Source organism: Excalfactoria chinensis, chromosome 1, assembly GCF_039878825.1.
Source record: "Excalfactoria chinensis isolate bCotChi1 chromosome 1, bCotChi1.hap2, whole genome shotgun sequence".
Classification (NCBI taxonomy): Eukaryota; Metazoa; Chordata; class Aves; order Galliformes; family Phasianidae; genus Excalfactoria; species Excalfactoria chinensis.
This window is the reverse complement of record NC_092825.1, coordinates 110,202,590-110,222,739: the sequence shown is the minus strand read 5'-3', so window position 1 is coordinate 110,222,739 and position 20,150 is coordinate 110,202,590. Positions and strand designations below refer to the sequence as shown.

General features: G+C 38.3%; 1 protein-coding gene across 2 annotated transcripts in view; it reads left to right on the top strand.

The window, feature by feature from the left end:
* The window catches only part of IL1RAPL1 (interleukin 1 receptor accessory protein like 1), a 659,497-nt gene that overhangs the window by 387,483 nt on the left and 251,864 nt on the right, over positions 1-20,150 (top strand). For both annotated transcript variants that reach the window (XM_072357399.1, XM_072357408.1), the window contains exons 4-5: positions 16,556-16,742; positions 18,644-18,797. In XM_072357399.1, the coding sequence (XP_072213500.1) occupies positions 16,556-16,742; positions 18,644-18,797 (341 nt within the window). The remainder of the gene's footprint in view (positions 1-16,555; positions 16,743-18,643; positions 18,798-20,150) is intronic.

The window sequence follows — 20,150 nt, the reverse complement described above, 5'->3', positions numbered from 1 at the left end:
AGAGGCAAGTTAGAGTTAGGGAAAGACTCAGCTGGGAAATAAAGGTAACCCGGAACAAACCTGGGGCCTTTTAAATTCCAGGTTTGGAATGCCCCATCATTAAGAACTAATGCCCCATCATTAAGAACTAGCCTTCAGTTTTAAAAAAAATCTACTAGTACATTGTCTACCACTCTTTTTTTACTTGCCAAGTGGGGGTTAGGTAACTTTTTTGGAGCTCTCATGGCTTCTTGGTCAACAGCCTAAAATTGCTGCACGGAGTACCTTTGCTATGGCCATGCTCTTGACCATAGAATCCTTCCCTTTCTGAGCAGAGAGCTCTCCAGCAACTGCAGCCTCCCCTTCCCACAGATTTCCTGCCATAGAAAAGCACAGCATACATGCTGATCAGGGACTTGGACAAGTCTTGTAAAATTGCCTTTCAGCCTAGGTTTTTTTTCTCAGTCTCAGAAAGTCCCTACTATTCCCATCTCGCCTCCTTCCTTTTTAAAATTATGTTACAGATATATTACATATGTTTCCTTTGTACATAACCAGCAGTGTCCTGAAATTATTGCAAGACAGCCTCCTCCAGTTGAAAGCAAACCTTGTGCCTTAGCTATTCCATCAGCAAGAAGATTATTTCTCAGCAGTTGCTCTCTCCTGTCAGCCCTGCTGTGTGAAGGGTCTGGGGGCTGTTTAATGTGAAGCACTGGATACTCAGGGTGAAAGACCCAAAGCCAGGGGTGCTCTGTGTGCCTGTAATTGACTAATGCATGTGTGGTCAAGGAGCCTAACAGCAGAGTGCCTCTTTCTGTTCCTTCATTTCACCTATTTATCACAGTGTGCAACTTCTGTCTTCTGCAACAGCCTACTCCCAGTGACCCTCTTCTATACACTTAGCTTGTATAAATCCACTCAGACAAAAATTAGAGTAATTCCATCAATTTTAGTAACAGTGGGACTAAATATACAACGTTGCCACTGACCCTGATGCTTGGAACTCTGAAAAACTAAAGGCGAGGATTTCAGTGTGGTTATTTTGATCTAATACCAGGTTCTGAATAACTACAATGAAAAATGCATAAAAACCTGCAAACCAAAGTTGTTGACTGTCTTATGTAGCTCTTCCTTTGCACTAGGTAAACAATCAGGCTGTGCAAAAAGCATGTGCAGGGCTTTCCTGTGCACCACATTTCAGTGCAGGCACTACCCAGCCACCAGAAGAGCTCTGTGTCCCTATTCCCAAACATTTCTATTTAGATGTTACTTTCTAGAGAAGGTGTGTGTCTCTTTTATAGTGCCTTTTTACGCAAACATGCTCAAAATGTAATGACAGTCCCTCTGTCGAGTCCCTTGTCTCTGTTTTTTTTTTCTTCATATGTATATACAACACAGCAACAGTTCTGAGAAACTGTATGTTCCATCTTATTTTTATATGCCACTTCTGTCTTCCCTGTGGCCACGTTCTACAATAAGCAGGTGCTAGTACACTTGGGTAAACCTGAAGCTGCTCTGGCTGGCAAGTAGGTTAAGATGCCTAAGAACCAGCAACTGAAGGGGCTGCGAGCCTTGTGTGCTCAGGTGCTAGCAGCTGGAGAAGGTAGAGCACCTGGGAACAACTGCTGGACTGGAGTTACCTGCAGTGTGAATAGATACTCCATTAGCAGACCTCAGAGATGATCAGCTCTTTCAAGTGAACTGTCTCAAGCCAGCACTGCAGTTTATGCAATAATATATGTTTATGTGAATGTCTGTCTTTGAGGTTGGATGTGTGTATGGGTGTGCATGTGAAGTTGTGTATGCATGTTCACCTTTTGCATGTGCATGCTCATCATGGCTGCTGGCTGAACATTTGGCACAGAGCTGCAAGCAGCCTTTCATCTGCCTGGGTACTGGTTTCAACTGCCTCTAAAAAAGAAATTAAGAGTGGGAGAAGGTACCATGTATTTGAACAAATGAAAGGAAAATAGGTATCTAACTCAAATTCTTTTTGTATTTAAATAATAGTTGTAAATAGATAAGAATTCATCCATGAAATTCATTCATGAATTCATCCATCCATGTGGCCAAATATATAATTGATACAGAAATTTATAGATTCCCTTTGTTCTCCCCCAATTTGAAGAAAAAAGTTGTTACTGAAATAGAGTGCAAAAAGAATATTACATAACAGAATCTGGTGCATAAATGACGCTGCAGGTTAAATTTTCTATTCAGGAGGAGTTTATGTATTCACTTGATTCTCTACCAGCTATACATACTGATAGCATAGTTCTATGCCATGGAGAGTTTATGAAGTGAATTAAGCTAACATTCCTATGTTTAGATAGTGAGGAGCTTGGGCATGAAGTTAGGCCACAAGTAACAGCAAAGGATTAAGCTTGCAGCATCAGACCAATTACAAACACTGTCCTGCTGCAGAATGGAGCAGCCTGACAAGCCAGTGTAGAGATTTTACTTTTCAGACAAATAAAGCTGACTTTTCTGTGAGACCTCCAAGAAATAAGGTGAAAAAGCTGACTGCTACCTGTTCCTCACATGTCTGTGCCAAACCGTACCAAGACACACATAAAGGCTGGGCCATGGTTCAAGTGAAAAAGAAGTGCAAGTGAATTTAAATAGTCAGAAATATATTTAGATTTGTTCCATTAACCTTTCACATTTTAGTTGTGAATTAAAATCTACAAAGCAGGATTTATTTTTTCAAACTAAAATAATGTGCACTCTACGTACAGCTTGAATTACATAAAATTATTCAGAACTGTCTGGGCAGAAATGCTTTTATACATTCACATGCTGCTATTCACATAGCTTTGGATTTTCATGTCTGGGTATTCTGGGTGACTCATGCTTCTTAGGCTGAGAGGTAGCAGCAAGCTTGAGAACTAAAACAAGAAATGAAAATATGCAGTTATGGTGCCTGGCACCTCTCTGTGCTTTATCTTCATACATCTATGTCTGTTGGGACAGCTGAAAACTGTAGCTTTTTTACTTTCTACCTCAGAACTTCTTATTTTGGTGTCTGATAATTTCTCTCAGAGTGGTCATAGAATCATAGAATCATAGAATTACCCAGGTTGAAAAAGACCTTGAAGATCATCAAGTCCAACCGTACCCTAACTCTAAAAACCCTCCGTTAAATCATATCTCTGAACACCACATCCAAACAGCTCTTAAACACATCCAGTGATGGCAATTCATCCACCTCCCTGGGGAGCCTATTCCAGTACTTAACTACCCTTTCTGTAAAGAAGTTCTTCCTAATATCCAACCTAAACTTGCCCTGGTGCACCTTGAGGCCATTTCCCCTCGTCCTGTCATTTGTCACTAGTGAGAAGAGACTCGCCCCACTCTCACTGTAAGAACCTTTCAGGTACTGGAAGAGGGCGATAAGGGCTCCCCTCAGCCTCCTTTTCCCCAGACTAGACAGCCCCAGCTTCCTTAGCCTCTCCTCGTAGGACTGATTCTCCAAGCCCTTCATGAGCCTCGTTGCCCTTCTCTGGACCTGCTCCATTACCTCAATGTCTTTCCTGTGCTGAGGTGCCTGGAACTGAACACAGTACTCGAGGTGACGCCTCACCAATGCCAAGTACAGGGACAGGATGACTTCCCTAGTCCTGCTCACCACACCATTCCTGATACAAGCCAGGATGCCATTGGCCTCTTGGCCACCTGGGCACACTGCTGGCTTATATTCAGCCGACTGTCCATCAGCACACCAAGGTCCCTTTCCATCTGGGAGCTCTCCAGCCACACCTCCCCAAGCCTGCCGAGTTGCCTGGGGTTGTTGTGACCAAAATGCAGGACCTGACACTTGGCCCTATTGAAACTCATGCTGTTCACCTTGGCCCATTGATCAAGTCTATCCAGATCCCTCTGTAGTGCCCTTCTCCCCTCAGGCAGATCAACACTCCCTCCCAACTTAGTGTCATCTGTGAACTTACTGAGGGTGCACTCAATCCCCTCATCCAGATCATCAATGAAGATGTTAAACAGAAGTGGCCCAAGCACCGAGCCCGAGGGACACTGCTTGTGACCAGTCGACAACTGGATTGCGCTCCATTGACCACAAATCTCTGGGCCCGGCCATCCAACCAGCTCTTCACCCAGCAGAGTGTATGCCCATCCAAACAATGGACAGCCAGCTTCTCTATCAGAATGTTTTGGAGGACAGTGTCAAAGGCCTTACTGAAGTCCTGGTAGACCACATAGAAGCCTTACCTTCATCTACCAAGCGGGTCACCTTGTCATAGAATGAAATCAGGTTAGTCAGGCAGGATCTATCATTCATAAACCTATGCTGACTAGGCCTGATCCCTTGGCTGACCTTTAGTTGAACCATGATGATACCTGAGATTATCCTTTCCATAGCCTTCCCTGGCACCAAGGTGAGACTGAGGGGCCTGTAGCTGCCAGGATCATCTTTCCGGCCCTTTTTGAAGACGGGCGTCACGTTCGTCAGTCTCCAATCCACCAGGACATCCCCAGTCAGTCAAGACTGCTGAAACATTATGGAGAGTGGTTTGGCAACCACATCCACCAACTCCCTCAGCCCTCTAGGGTGCAAATCATCCGACCACGTGGTCTTATAAACATCCAGCTTTCAAAGCAGCTCCAGAAACATCTCATCGCAGATCATGCAGGGCTTGTTTTGTTCCCCCTTCCCATCTACCAGCACAGGGAGCTGTGTTCTCAGGGAGTTACAAGTGTTACTATTGAAGACCGAGGCAAAGAAGGTATTAAGTACCTCAGCCTTATCGCAATCCTTAGTGACCAAGTTGCCCTCAGAATCCAACAAGGGATGGAGATTTTCCCTAGCCTTCCTCTTGCCGTTGATATGTTTATAAAAATATTTACTATTCTCTTTACCTTAGCAGCCAAGCTCAGTTCTAGCTGTGCCTTGGCTTTCCTAATTTTCTCCCTGTAGAGCCTCACTACATACCTGTAATCCTCATAAGTAGTTCACCCACTCTTCCAGAGACCATAAACTCTCTTTTTGTTCATGAGATCAAGCCAAAGATCTCTGGTCAGCCAGCCCGGCCTCCTTGTCTGTTGGCTCATCTTTCATGATTTTGGGACAGTCAGCTCCTGTGCCTTTAGGACAATTTCCTTAAAGTATTCCCAGCCTTCCTGGGCTCCCACACTCTCCAAAGTTACCCCCCAGAGGACCCTCTCAACCATAGTCCTGAGGAGGTTGAAGTCCGCCCTCCAGAAGTCCAAGGTGGCAGTTCTGCTGACTCCCCTCCGCAGTTCGACAAGGATCGAGAAATCTAGCATTTCATGATCGCTTTGTCCCAGAGAGCCTCCAACCTTTACATCCCCCACCAGACCTTCTCTGTTAACAAACAGCAGGTCCAGAATTTTGCTTCCCCTTGTCAGCTCCTTCACCAACTGTGTCAGGAAGTTATCTCCCACACACTCTAAGTTATCTTCTGCACACTCAGTCAGGCACTGGAATAGCCTGCCCAGGGAGGTGGTGGAGTCACCCCCCTGGTAGTGTTCAAGAAGCATCTGGATAGGGAGCTAGGAGATATGGTTTAGTGGTTTTCTGTAGGTATGGTAAAGGGAGGATGGTTGGACTAGATGATCTTATAGGTCCTTTCCAACCTTGTGATTCTATGATTCTAAATGAAATGAAAGAATGTAGTTTGATAAATCTGAAACTTGAAGTTGCGCTGACTTCACAAATTCTGATTGGGGCCTGCCAGTGAAGGTGGAAACATGGCTTTTGTGGGCAGTAAAAGTACGCAGCTGTCCTTGTTTTTATCAAGCAAAGAGAGGGAACAAGGGAGAAGCCATTCAGCTTCTTCCTTATTTCCAATAACGCTTTCAGTTTTAGGAGTATAAAAGAAGGTGCATTACATTTGCAAAAAGAATGATTTGCTGATAAAAATGTCCCAGAATTTGATGACCTTCTGAGTCATCAGCATATAGTAACACTCGATTGTTCCTGACAGCAGAACATTGTGTAGTTACAGCTGCTAGTTCAAACACCAAAATGGTAGCCAGCATTTTAAGAGCCCTTGGCTTCAGTGGCTGTGCATTCTTTCATTTTATTTTATTTTTTTTTTTTTCCATTTTATATCTGTTCATTCTCCTACAAACTGTTTTATTTTGTTTTATTTTACTTATTATTATTTTTATTTTTTTTTATGTAGAAGGTATTTTACTCCAGCAGTTCCCGGCCTATCTCATGCATCGGAAAAAAATAAAAAAACAAAAAATAATAAATTGAACAAAACAAAACAAGAAATAATCCAACAGCTAGGAATGAAAGCATGGCCAGCAGGTCAAGGAATTAATCCTTCCCATCTCCTCAGCACTGGTGAGGCTGCACCTAGACTGTTTCCATTTCTGGGGTCCCCTGTACAAGAGACATGGTCATACTGGAGAGAATCCAGTGAAGGGTCATAAAGACAACCAAGGGACTGGAGCACTTACTTACTTTATAATGAGAGGCTGATAGAGCTAGTGCTGTTCATCTTATAGAAAGCTCATTCAGTTTATGTTAATACCTTAAGAAAGAGTAAAAAGAGGATGGAGCCAGGCTCTTTTCAGTGGTATCCAGTGTTAGGACAAGAGGCAGTATGTACAAACTGGAACACAGGCTGTTCCATCTGAACAAGAAACAATTCTTATGCTGTGATTGACAGCACTGGCAGTTACCCAGAGTGGTTGTGGAATCACTTTTCACTTGGAGATCTTCCAAAGACACCTGGACATGGTCCTGGGAAAATGGCTTTAGACATTCCAGCCTGAGCAGTGTATTTGGACTAGATGACCTCCAGAGGTTTCTCTCAGCCTCAACTATTCAGTAATTCTGTGTTTCTGTGTTTCTATAAATGAATTATGTGGGAGGAAAAATAAAACTCTTTGAATGCATCAGTTCCTAAGGAAGTCACAGTACTACATTTCTGCTATTCTGGCATATGGTTCTAAGTAAGGTTTTAACTATACTCTCCTTCATGATCATATAGATACCAACAGAAGACTTTATTATGAGACAGCAGTCTACCTATAGGGGTTTCATGCTAAGATATTACTTTACTGTAATTGATAGAAACCTAAAATGTTACTCATACATATCTTAATAATTCTCCTTCCTCTTGGAAAATTTACTGATTTACTACAGAGAAAACATTCGATGTCATTCTGACACTTCTCCATTTTAGCACTTTCGGACTTACTGGCCCAAATTTCTTCACTAATGATCCTAGGAAATCTGAAATAAAATGAGTAGCTAACTTAGCACTACATTTATGAGCAACATTAAAGTATTCTGCATACTATTAAATTCAGACTAGTAGTGATCCATATTATATTCACCATATATAGTCTATGAATTATAATGTATTTTTTATTGACCCCTGGCTTTTTAACCAGATCCAATGTGTAATCCAATATTGTGTTGTTCCCTGAAGGAGTTCACATACCACACATGTTCATAGAAACCTTTTGTTATAATGTGGCTTTCCTCACAGTACCTGTGACACATAGGTTTAGTATTATATAAAATGCTTTATATAACTGTATATGACATCTTTCTTATGTTACATTCATACTCTCTCTCTGGTTAGCTTTACAGTAGCTGGAATCTTAACTATTCCTATATTACTGATGTGTATATACATATGTCTGTATATACACAAACTCTTACAGTACATGCGTACCTACTTTACTATTCTTAAGTTGTAGGAATATGACATCTTTTATCTGAAATTTTGAGGAAATATATCTGTAATTATACTTTAGCATTAGAATTTTTTTTAATGGGGAGATTGGTTAATTTTATACAATTGTCCTTCAGTATAATTGTCAGTATAAGTTTCTAGTTAAGGTTATTGTCATAATTTCATTCAAGCACATTTTATTAAGAAAATAAGGTTTTATTAATTTAGTGTGGAAATCAATGTCAAATTGTTTCCAGATTGAAAAGGATAAGTTTCACTTAGATTTTAAAACAGACAGATAATACAGAAAAATCAGTAATAAAAAGGTGCATATATATATATAGATATATATATATATGCATATATATATATATATATTTCCTAGCTTACTCACAAAATAATCTTTTAAGGTATTACAAGGATGAAAACATTAAATTCCCTTCCTAGAGAATGATTTCTCTTTCATTTTTGTTATCAAGAGCATCAATAAATGGTCTTTTACATCAGTCAGTAGCTCTCTCTTACATAAGGAAAACATTAATCAACACCAACTTTGTACTTCCACATTTTAATGGAGAAGAGAACTTGGGATGGCAGCAAGTACCAAAAATGTTAGAAGTTAGAATGTGAAACTTCACACTTTCAGGGATAGAAGACACTGAGAAAGATCAATAATTCCTGATCTGGCTAATTTGAACATATTAAAACAAGTCTCTTGCAGAGCATTGTTATTCAAATAGTCCTGGAGGCTTCTGTGAATTGGCTGATTTCATAATATCAAGCATATAATTAGGTGACCCTTGAGTGAAGAAATCAGTGCTTATGTAATTCAATTGAGGTCGAAAGCAGTTTTCAAACTGGGTTGGCCCTCAGGGGTGTGGAAGCTGGAGATAATTCCTAAGGTGCAGTGGAAAATTTCAGCTGGCAGCTGTCTGTCTCCCTTCACTTTTCCTCTCTCTTTCTCTGCTCCCTCACTACTAAACCAGCATTTACAGCAGTGTTGGCTCTGGAAGATTTGTGAAAAATGCAATTCGTGATTTCAGCTAACAGAATGACAGCCAACCATTCCTGATCTTGGGTCAAAAAACAGCAGCAATAACAGAAAAAGGTTAACTTTAAATTTGTGTAGAAAGTTTGAAGTGCTATCCTGAAAAACTGTTTGAAAGCCACAGACTGCTGAAGGTATCAGACTCCACTGTGGAGAGGACCTCACTGCGTGATAGCAGTTCTGGCTGCAGTATGATACCTTGGCCTTCCTCTCTTACTATGTGGTCAAAGGCTTAAAGCACATCCTCAAACAATCCCACTTTTATCTAAAGGCAGGAGGTTTCCCCTTTAAACAGAATCAGCCATTGAAAGTGGGTATTGTTACAAGTGTCCAAGTTTACATAAGGTAATTTAAAATACTGCAAAGAAAAATCAAACGAGACCTTCTTTTTAAATGCAAATTTCTTGAAGAGTTGGGAAATAAGGTAACATTCCCAACACATCTTGTAAGATGAGAAGAAACATAAAGAGATAGTGTTTTCTTGTTGTTGTTGATCCTGTTTGTTTTCTTCAGCTTCTGTGCCTGGGTAAATAGGATAATTCTGTTCTAAACTCGGTATACATAACGAATTTCTATTAATGCAGAGCTTGATATTTTTCTAAAAATACTGAAAGGGCAAAAAAATGAATTTGCTGTCATGGTGTAGGTTGAAGGAAAACGTCTGTTCTGCAACAACTTCCTGATAAATCATTTTAGTTAATAAACTCTTCAATAATCCAGTGTCATAACAGGCCATGTACTTGCAATATTGCCTACAAATGAAGAAGTAAAAGGAATGCACAGGATTGTCAGTGCAATCCTAGATATGAGTACAAACTAGGAGATGAACTCATTTCAAGCAGCTCTGCTGTGATGGACTTGGACATCCTAATGGACAAAAAGCTGAACATGAGCCAGCAGTGTGTTCTTCCAGCCAACATACTGGCTGCATTGAAGTAGGGGTGGTAGCAGTGAGAGGGAGAGGACTGTCTGCTTCTGTTCTGCCCTTGTGAGGCCCCAGTTGGCATTCTGCATCCAGGCCTATGGCCCCCAGTATAGGAAGGATTTGGAACTGTTGGAGCTAATCTAGAGGATACCAGAGGGCTGGACCTCCTCTCCCATGGAGATAGATTGAGGGAGCAGGCTTGTTCAGTTTGGAGAAGAGAAGGCTTTGGGGTCACCTCACTGTGGCCTTTCAGTACTCCTTTTAGGGAGCTTACGAAAAGGAGGGAAACCAACTTTTTACACAGGCAGATAGTGATATGACAAAGAGCAATGATTTTAAGCTAAAAGAGGAGATGTAGATACTAAGGGGCAATTATTTTCTTAGAAGATAGTGCAGTCAGTGGTACAGGCTGCCCAGAGGAGCTGTGGTGCCCCATCCCTGAAGCCACTCACAGCCAGGTTGGATGTGGCCCTGGGCAGCCTGACCTAGTAGGGGGCAGCCCTGCCCACGGCAGGGGGTTTGGAACGAGTGATCTTTAAGATCACAACCCAAACCTTCTTATGATTCTACAATTCTATAAATGCAAAAAAATGTAGCCTGTTGTTTCATATGAAAAGAATTAGTTGCTGCATTTGATGAGTTTTCTTAATGCCCTATGATACTATTACACCTTACTTGTAACTGCAGAAAGATGTTTTAGCTCAGGATCATCAGTGGAAAGATCAAGAGAAGTCTATTTTCCCTCTCAACTGCTACTTCAAATGCTGCCATTTTTTAATAGATGAAGATAGTGTCATCCTACACACTTCAGATGGAAGATGATTCTTCACATAGAAAGCAAATTGTGGCTATACTGTACGCAACAAAACAAAATAGGAGCTGGCTTAAAATTCAGGGGAGTGAAGATAACTTTCCATAGAACACTTTTTTTCTAGTGGCAACAACTATATGTTTACAGTATAAGTTATACTCACCTGCATTGGCCTCCTAGTGAAGGGAATGCATGGTAATGCACCAGTGGACAATGAACTGTTAGAGTCTCAGTTTTCCCATTTCTGTGAGGAAAAGAAATGATGAGGGATCCTTCCCTGAGGAACACCAAGCTGTATGGATTCACAGCAGAGCTCTGACTAGTGAGGCTGAAGGTGGGATTGCTAATTACCTGTTTGTATTTATAACCAGTGTAGAAAAGAAGAGCAGTTTCATAAGAGTAATTCATCTAAATGTATTAAGAGATTTCTTTTATAAAGAAATCAGGCCATAAGTACCTAATCTTTTAGGCAGCTCATTCAAATGCAATGTCTATATTTTAAGAATTTAAATTTAGAGAAGCTATTATTCTGTGTGTTCTCTTATCTGTTTCTCCCCTTGTGTCTCCTGTTCCTCTTTTTTTTTTTTTTTTTTTTTTTTTTTTTTTTTTTTCCCTCTCTCTGAAAAGGTACCCACTAATTTAATTTTGTTCAGAGAAATTGGATTTAAATTGATTTGCTGTCTTAAAGAAAAATCTCAGCCCATCTTGCTTCCTATTGCAGTATTATGTTTAAGATCTGAATTTTTCTGTGATTGAAAATCTGTTGGATGAAATAGGTAAATGAAAAGCTTAACTTATATGTGGGAACAGGTACAAGTGATTTTTGCACTTCTCCTGACTGTTTGTGACTAGGTCATCAACTCTTCTCATTACGTTGTTCAGAAACAAACAAACAAACAAAAAAAAACAAAACAAAAAACAATTCTGAATGTGTCATGTGATCAGCAAGTAGACTGATTGAGAACAGACAATATCTGAGATTAGACACGATGGAAAAACATTTCTTTCTCAATATTAACTGACTTTTCCTATCCCAGAGGCACTTGACTGCTACAAAAGAAATTTATAAATCAGTACATAGTCCACACTGTTGCTTTAGGCTCCTTGAAATGTAATGGTCCTACAGGAATGTATCACATAAAACAGAATTAGAGTTAGTATACATTTATATGTGTGTGGAAAAATTATTAGTAACAGTCTAGCATTTAAGCTTAATTCAGATGAAATAGAGCTGTTACTGCATTAAGTATAGCCACATTTGGTAACATGGTACAGCTATCACTAGTCAGTGGTAATTGTTGGAACAAAGCCTTTTAGTGATGTTAGCAACTGCTAGTATTCTGTGATGGCTGTCTTCATTATCCGTCTGTAACAATAAAGAAATAAGGTCCATTTAGATTAATTGCTCTTTCTTCTATTCCTAGCCACCTGGTTGAGTCTCTCATATATTAGTAGGAATAAAATATTCAAGCTTGTTATATCTGTGATGCTTTTAGCACTTCTGTCACCTCCAAGTTTTCTTTAGTCACTTTCTACAATGGCAGTTATACTGGCTTTTAATTTGATATGCTGTATTATAACATATTACAACAAAGTTATTTACAAGATTGAATACAACAGTAAGAATTGGGCACAATGCAGAGCCACAAAGATGGGGTGGGGCCTGGAACATCTCCCATATGAGGAAAGACTGAGAGACCTGAGACTGTTCTGACTGAAGAAGTGAAGGCTGAGAAGGGAATCTCACCACTGTCCGTGAATATCTGAAGTTCAGGAGTCAAGTCAAAGAGAGCGGACTCTTTATTGTCATGCAGGAATAGAGCAAATGGCCACAGGCAGAAACTGAAACACAGGGAGTTCCATAGAAACAGAAGAATGAACTTAATGGTGAGTGACAGCACTGGAACAGGCTACCCGGAGAGGTCATAGACTGTCCTTTTACGGAAATATTCAAGACCCGTCTGGATGCTTACCTATGTAACACATTGTAGGGAACCTGCTTTAGCAGGGCTTGAACTTGATTTCTAGAGGTCCCTTCCAATCTCTATGATTCTGTGATTCTGTTAATTAAAATACATGCATCGTCTTGTTTTTCTTTCCTAATGTAAAAATTCATTGTATTTTCATGTTGTGTAGTTACATTTCTCTATTGGATTAACTGATACCACATTGGACTAAGTACATTAATACACATATCTGGAATTAATATATTTTATCAAAACAACCAGACCTTTGTGTTTTAATGAAAAGAGGGCTTTATAAATCCATGTCAAACTATGGAGAATTCTCAATCATATTTTATGAAATATGTTTTATACACCAGTAAAGCAGGTGTACTCCCTAATAAAGAAGTTTCTCTTGTGGACAAGGGCAAGGAAATATATACAGTTCTGGTATGCCTTCCACAGTGTATTCATAACTTCTGAGATTTTTATTGCCTGAATTTTATTGCCTGAAGTAGCTGTTAGGAAGAAGTTTTGAAATGTAGCTGAGTAGTGCAAAAGGTGCATAAATTGGACCACACTGGAGAATGAAAGGAAGAAAACAGTTTGTTGCATTTGCTCTTAAGAGGGAATGTAAAAATGCTTCCAGTGGTTTGTAAAATTTTCTTAAACACATGATACAGTATTTTTTTATTTGTTTGTTAAATATAGTGCTTCCAGCAAGAGACATAAGGAAAATTTCATGAACTCTAACACACTAACATTTTGACCCTCTTCAGTATGCATGCTTGCCAGAGGGATCTGCTGTGTGCAGCAGTTTCTGAGAGCTGAGAGGCTTCACATCCACTGCATCCATTATGCTCCAGATGTAATCAGCAAACTCACCTTATCTTTCTCCTTTTAATTCCCACCTAGGGACTGTTTCAGTGTTCTTCCTTTTTCTGTTATGTGAACCTATTAACTTTATTTTCATTGCTCGTATTGCTGTGTTACTCTGGCTTTGTTTCATCCCAGTAGTTTTGGTTTCTGATAGTTCTGGAGAGGCCAGACTGACAGTGTAGTTAACATTTAGAGCCTCAGTAAAAAACTGTGCCACCTAGGAACATCCAGAGTGTTAGGTTCCTTGGGTGATACTTTGGGCCCTTGAGAGAAAATTTTGCTAGGGAACTTAACTACAAAGTATCCATCCAGATTACTTTAGTACCATATACACCTGACAGGTTAGTACATAATTACCTTAAAGTTAAACTCTGTGCTTTGGTGTACAGGAGACAGATATATGACTCAGAACACAAACACACACTTTATTAAGTTATTAAATAAAACCATCCTCACAAGATCATGAAATCAAAGAATGGTTGATGTAGGAAGAGACATCTGGTGATCATCTTGTTCAGCCTCACCACTTAAGCGGGGCCATCTAGAGATACTTGCTCAAGACCATGTTCAGATGGCTTTCAAAATTCTCCAAGGAGAGGGACTCCACAACCCCTCTGGGTAGTTATGCCAGTGTGCAGTCACTCTCAGAATGTGTGGAGTTGTTTCTCCCTCAGTATAGAAATTTGCACTTCACCTTGGTATCTTCATGAGGCTCCTGTGAACTTTCTTCTGTAGCCTGTTGAGGTCCTGCATTTTGGTCACAACAACCCCAGACAACCTGGCAGGCTTGGGGAGGTGTGGCTGGAAAGCTGCCTGATGGAAAGGGACCTTGGTATGCTGATGGACAGCGGGCTGAATATGTGCCAGCAGTGTTTGAGGTGGCCAAAAAGGCCAACGGCATCCTGGCTTCTATCAGGAAGGGTGTGGTGAGCAGGACTTGGGAAGTCACCCTGCCCCTGTACTTGGCATTGGTGAGGCCTCACCTTGAGTACTGTGTTCAGTTTTGGGCACCTCAGTAAAGGAAGGACACTCATGTGCTGGAGCAGGTCCAAAGAAGAACAACAAGGTTTGTGAAGGGCTTGGAGAATATGCCCATCAAGGAGAGACTGAAGGAACTGGGGCTGTTTAGTCTGGGAAAGAAGAGGCTGAGGGGAGACTTTATTGCCCTCTTCCAATATCTGAAAGGTGCTTACAGCCAGAGCAGAGTTGGTCTCTTCTCACTGGTGGCAGGTGACAAGATGAGGGGAAATGGCCTCAGGTTGTGCCAGAGTGAGTTTAGGTTGGACATCAGGAAACACTTCTTTACAGAAAGGGTCATTAAGCACAGGAATAGGCTTGCCAGGGAGTTGGTTGAGTCACCATCCCTGGATGTGTTTAAAAACCATTTGGATGTTTTGCACAGGGACATGATTTAATGGAGGCTTGTTAGTTAGGGTAGTACAGTTAGGTTGTGTTTGGACTTGATTATCTTTAAGGTCTTTTCCAACCTGGGTGATTATATGATTCCATGATTCTATGCTGACAGCAGGGATTTGGGAGATCATCTTCAAACAATTTTAAACTGTCAGAGATATTCTTTTTTTATAGAACTAGAATCCTAAATAACATGTGGTAAAGGGCATACTGTTGCAATGAAATCTTGAATGTTCCTGAGAAAGATTTCTGACTCTGGCATTTCGCAGTGCCACTATTGCAGAAAAGTGTTTTCCGTGGACAGAAGAAATTAGAATATTATGCCATTTTCCTCTGAGTAGCGAAGAAGACTAATAATATTTATTTATTTATTCACTTACTTACTTTCTTACTTGATTCTTTAGGGAAATGGAAATACACTTAAAAGCCTGATTGTTTGTATACAAGATCCTTCTAGGAATTTTAAAATCATAAGTTAATATTTATTCATGATGATATTTATGAAAGTATTTAAATGCGAAATCAGATAATCATTACCTTCGTATGTATTACTCACAGTCATCCAACAGTGTACTCCTTTCTCAACTAAGAGATTGATGGGTTGTTTAAACTTTCTCACTATTTCCAAGGGATAGGATTTTCATGAAAACAAAAAGAGATCATTTTGGAAAAAACCTAACTTAGGTGACTTAAAATGAGGTTCTGTAGCCACAGACATATACTCCAAGGAGAATCTTTCTGGAGGAATAATGTAATATGTAGTACTGAAAATGTTTTCATTGACTTACTGAATGGTTTTGAATTGCATGTACAGGTAAGAGTGGTGACAGTGGTGACTTGCTCTTAAGCAGCTTAAAACCAGCAAGTGATCCATATTCAGTGGATATATTCTTTGCTTTGCTTAATGCTAAAACAACATTATTTAGTTTAAACAAATGGAATCATGAATGAAGTAATGAATTATAACTTCATAATAAAGAAGCAAGTTTGTGTTTGATTTCTTTAATTTCCTTGATTGTCCATAAATTAGCTGGATATCTACGAGTCATTTCATTCCAGAATTTACATTTCTAAGAATATTTTACAATTTCTTCGTCACTTTTATCTTTCTACTTACATCTGTGTTTTTAGAAAATTGGACGACAGAGGTTTTTTAATGAAATTTTTATTTCTTATTCTCTGTTCTTAGGCATTTCTGTCACCTCTCCTATAAATGAAAATTGAGACATATTAGAAGTTAAAGAGGATGAGAAGAAATCACCATCTTTTACATCCTGCCATTTCTGATACACATAAGACTGTTGTAAGTCAACAGTCAGCTCATAGAGTCTGAGAATGGAAATAAGAAGACTGATTTCTCAGTGTTCTTTGCAAGGCTCTCTTTCAGAGGATCAAGGGTCAAATGCATTTACAAAACAGCAGGATCTTGCATTGTCTCACTGTATTCCCAGAGTGCTCAACTTTACACACCCACTTGGTGCCCACTTGGAAACCCAAATGCAAACAACAACAACAAAAAAGACCAAAACAAAACAAAACAAAACAAAAGCTTCTCATGTAATTTTATCTTTGAAACTAATTAAAGTGCATAGTGAAATACAATTTTCTCTACTCTCCAGCTGCCTAATATGTCAGCAGGGAAGCTAACAAATTTCAGAACAGAGCCCACACTGATGATAGTTTCAGGTAATGCAGAAGTAACGTTTTGGCCTTTGAATGTGGGGAATGCAGGCTAAGGTAAACAGTTCAGCAGTTCATTAGCTGTAGAATATGTAGAAAATACAGTGTTTGGTTTTCTATCTCATGCTTGGGATGAAAATTATGACCTAAAATCAATAATTTTTTTCATTTCAGACTTTTATTTCTGTTTTTATTGCATTACAGAAACTCAACTTACTGTATGAAAGTGTCCATTTCGCTGACAGTGGGTGAAAATGACACTGGACTCTGCTACAATTCAAAGATGAAATATTTTGAAAAAGCTGAACTTAGCAAAAGCAAGGAAATCTCATGCCCTGAAATAGAGGACTTTTTGTTTCCATTTAGGGAGCCTGAGATTCTGTGGTACAAGGTAAGAAATGCAAAAGGTTTTCTGCCTTCAACAATATACTGTTGATATTCTAATGATTTTCATATCTAAACACTATATGAAATTTTCACTACTTAGATGTTCTAAAGAACACTCAGAATCAAAGATAGAAAAGAATGAATTAATCCCTCTTAGATAAAGATGGACTCAGCTGCTTCCTTTGGTAAACTCGAGAGCTGCTAACATATATCTGGTAACAAAAGAGGTAAAGAATAGAAGTGATATAGGTCCAGTTTGGTTTGATGTGTTAAGGTAAAGCCATATAAGCTGTATTTCTGGAAACTCGGGCATAAAATATGTTAAGAAAAAATGGGAATTGAATAACTGTGTGCATAGTTACCTGAATGAATGACTTGATTTAGCAGTATAAAAACTGAAACTTCTAAAAAGTTTGGCCTACTATTAGGTCTACTTGAAATTACCACATATTTGGTAGTCAGTACCTTTATTTCAATATTGTGTTCTTATTATCAGATTGTTACTTAAGGTCAAGTCCTAGGAAAGGTGTTGCCTATGGATGGCTCACAAGAGCCTCCATGAGCAGTATTTTGAGTTCTGGATTTCTTGCAATTGGCTGGAAATGCTCAGTGCCTTTGTGCTATAATGCAAACAATTTAATGCTCTCGCAGAGTTTAGTAGATCTGAAAATTAGGTTATGTATATTGTGTAGCAGGCTCTGTATTGTGGAATGTTCTAGTACAAATATATGCTATTCACTCTAATTATGCTTTAAAAGTCTAATAATTCACCTGATAATGTAAACACATTTAAGTATAGTGCACAAGCCTACATTATCTAATACACAAAAACTTGTAATCTAGAAGGATTCTGGCTAAATTAACTGGCAACATATCTACAAGGTATATAACCAACTATTTGCTTATATTCATCTTGACTTTCATACCTGATGATTGATCAAATTTAAAGCTGTAACTGGCTTCTAAAAAAAATCACAAAAGACATTTGATTTTCGCAAGTCATGTACAGCATTTCTATGAACAAGTTGAAAAAGCATCTAAGAATTTAACTTTAAAAAAAAAAAGCCCATAATATATAATGTATAACCAATGGTTATGCTAAAATAATCAGGTAAATACTTTGTGACAGTCCATCCAAAGATATTACGCCTGATGAAAAACATCAGTTTGTTTTTCTCATAGCTTAAAGATAAATAAATAAATAAATAGACAGACACCAAGAGATAAAAGGAAGCAAAATTCCAAGAACTTATTTTGGTTATCATCTAAATTAATGTGGTGAATATAAGTTAATCACTTCAAGGAGCTTAAAAACTTGTATTAAAAAAAAAAAAAAAAAAAAAAAAAAAGCCACTATTTGGATACTAAAGGCAATGTTTAGGTAGTAAAAGTTGGAATACCAATTTTTGTTTGTTTGTTTTAGTTATAAAACTTACTAGCATTGTAAGATGTTCACAGAAAGAGGTATCTAATCTATCTTAATTTCTCCTCATTCTCATTTTCTGCTTTTCTGTTTTTTAAATTCTTGTTTTGTTTAATAAAGAGAGAAATTCTTTGCAGCCTCCAGCTACTCATGATATAATGGTAATGGATTACATACTTAAATGTAATGGCAAATAACTAAATGAAATAGGAGACCCCCAATCAAAAATAAAAGCAAAATCACCAAATAAATAAAATCCTTCTATTTTTTCTTGTCAGAATGAAAAGAATATTTCAGTTGATAAAATGTTACAGTCTTTTGTCTTTTAAAATTTTACTTAACTGAATTGTATTTTGAGATATTTAATGTAACTAAAGTTCATAACTGCCTGTTTTCTGGACTTCCTGTGTTTGAGTAGCATTGTCAACGGTGGCTCAAGTGTAAGAATATAGTCTCTGAATTTGTATGTTATCTTTAAACAGGAATGCAAGTCAAAGACATGGAGATCAAGTATTGGGTTTATAAAGGACACTCTTGTCATTCGGGAAGTTAGAGAGGATGACATTGGAAATTACACTTGTGAGGTAAAATATGGAATCTTTGTTGTCAGAAGAACTACGGAGTTAACAGTTACAGGTAATCACAGGCTCTTACTACATCTTATGTGTAGAAAAAATGTTTAATTTTGTGATTAAACAAACCTAATTATTCTATGATTCTGTAATTTGAGTTCTGTGTATTTGAGTCATTATACCTCTATGAGCCACTCTTGTTCAAAACTTCTCAAACCTCAGTTTTTCAAACACAGAAAGAGTATATCTGCATTTTTACATAAGGTAGAGAATTAACCTCTAGAACTGTAGGATGGTATTAGAAAACAGGAAAACTTCATGATCAATATAGCCTAATGAAGTTCTGTAGAATCTTCCCTAATAAAAGGCAGAAAACGTATATCCCTGCAAAACTAAATGTGAAATAAATATGCATAGTTTACAAAGATGTTTACAAATATAAGCTCTTGCTTGAAGAAAAAAAAAAAAAAAAAAAAAAGAAAGAAAGAAAAAAAGAAAGCTGTAAACAAATCTTAGAGGATTTTGTGGGCTTTTCTTAACTATTTAAATAGATAACATTGTTTTGCATGCTGACAATTAGTAACCACATTTGTGTTGTGCAATCGTTTATTTATATGGTAAAAAGTTGTTTTTATGGTGAAAAGTTTGCTTTCTGTTTTGATGTATCCCATTTACTCTACCTTATCAGAAATTAAAGTGAATTATGGTTTGCAATTTTCTTCCATTAGATCAGTCTGGAAATCATATTGTTTATGTTTTTTTGAGAGAATTCTGGTGATTAATCATGTTTATTTAAGTTCAATATCCAGGATCTCTTCATAATTTTTCCATTGTATGGAATTGATTTATTTGGTCAGTACAGACAGGCAATTACTGTTTAGTGATTAAGCTCACAGTAAACATCCATATCCATATAGAGTCCTCAAGAATTTGATTTACACCAGAATGAGGTTGTCAATTACCTTTTGCAATATATGATGTATAGACTAAAGGAGTACATATTTCCTCAGTCCTTAAGTGACCCTTCTATCTGCAATTGGTGTTCCACTGCCCAGCAGTATTTCAAGCAGACTTAAGACTGAGGGAATGGAGAAAGAAAAATACATTGCAACAAGGTGTTGCTATTTGCAGTAATAGTTTCAAAAGAATAATTCAGCCCTTGTGGTGTAGGTAGGAGTTCAGTGGTTTATTTTTAACTAGATAGAGACAGAAAGAGACTTGGCTAATTTTGATGTGTTGAAAATAAGTGAATGCATAATGTGGAATTATATAGTTTCCATCCGTGCAAATCCTGGCAAATTTAAAGACAACCTCCACAGGAGTAAAATGCTCAAACAGTACTACAGTTTTTCATACCATTTTTATAATATTATGGGTTGAATTATACAGAACAGTTTTATTCTGCAGTACAGATTTA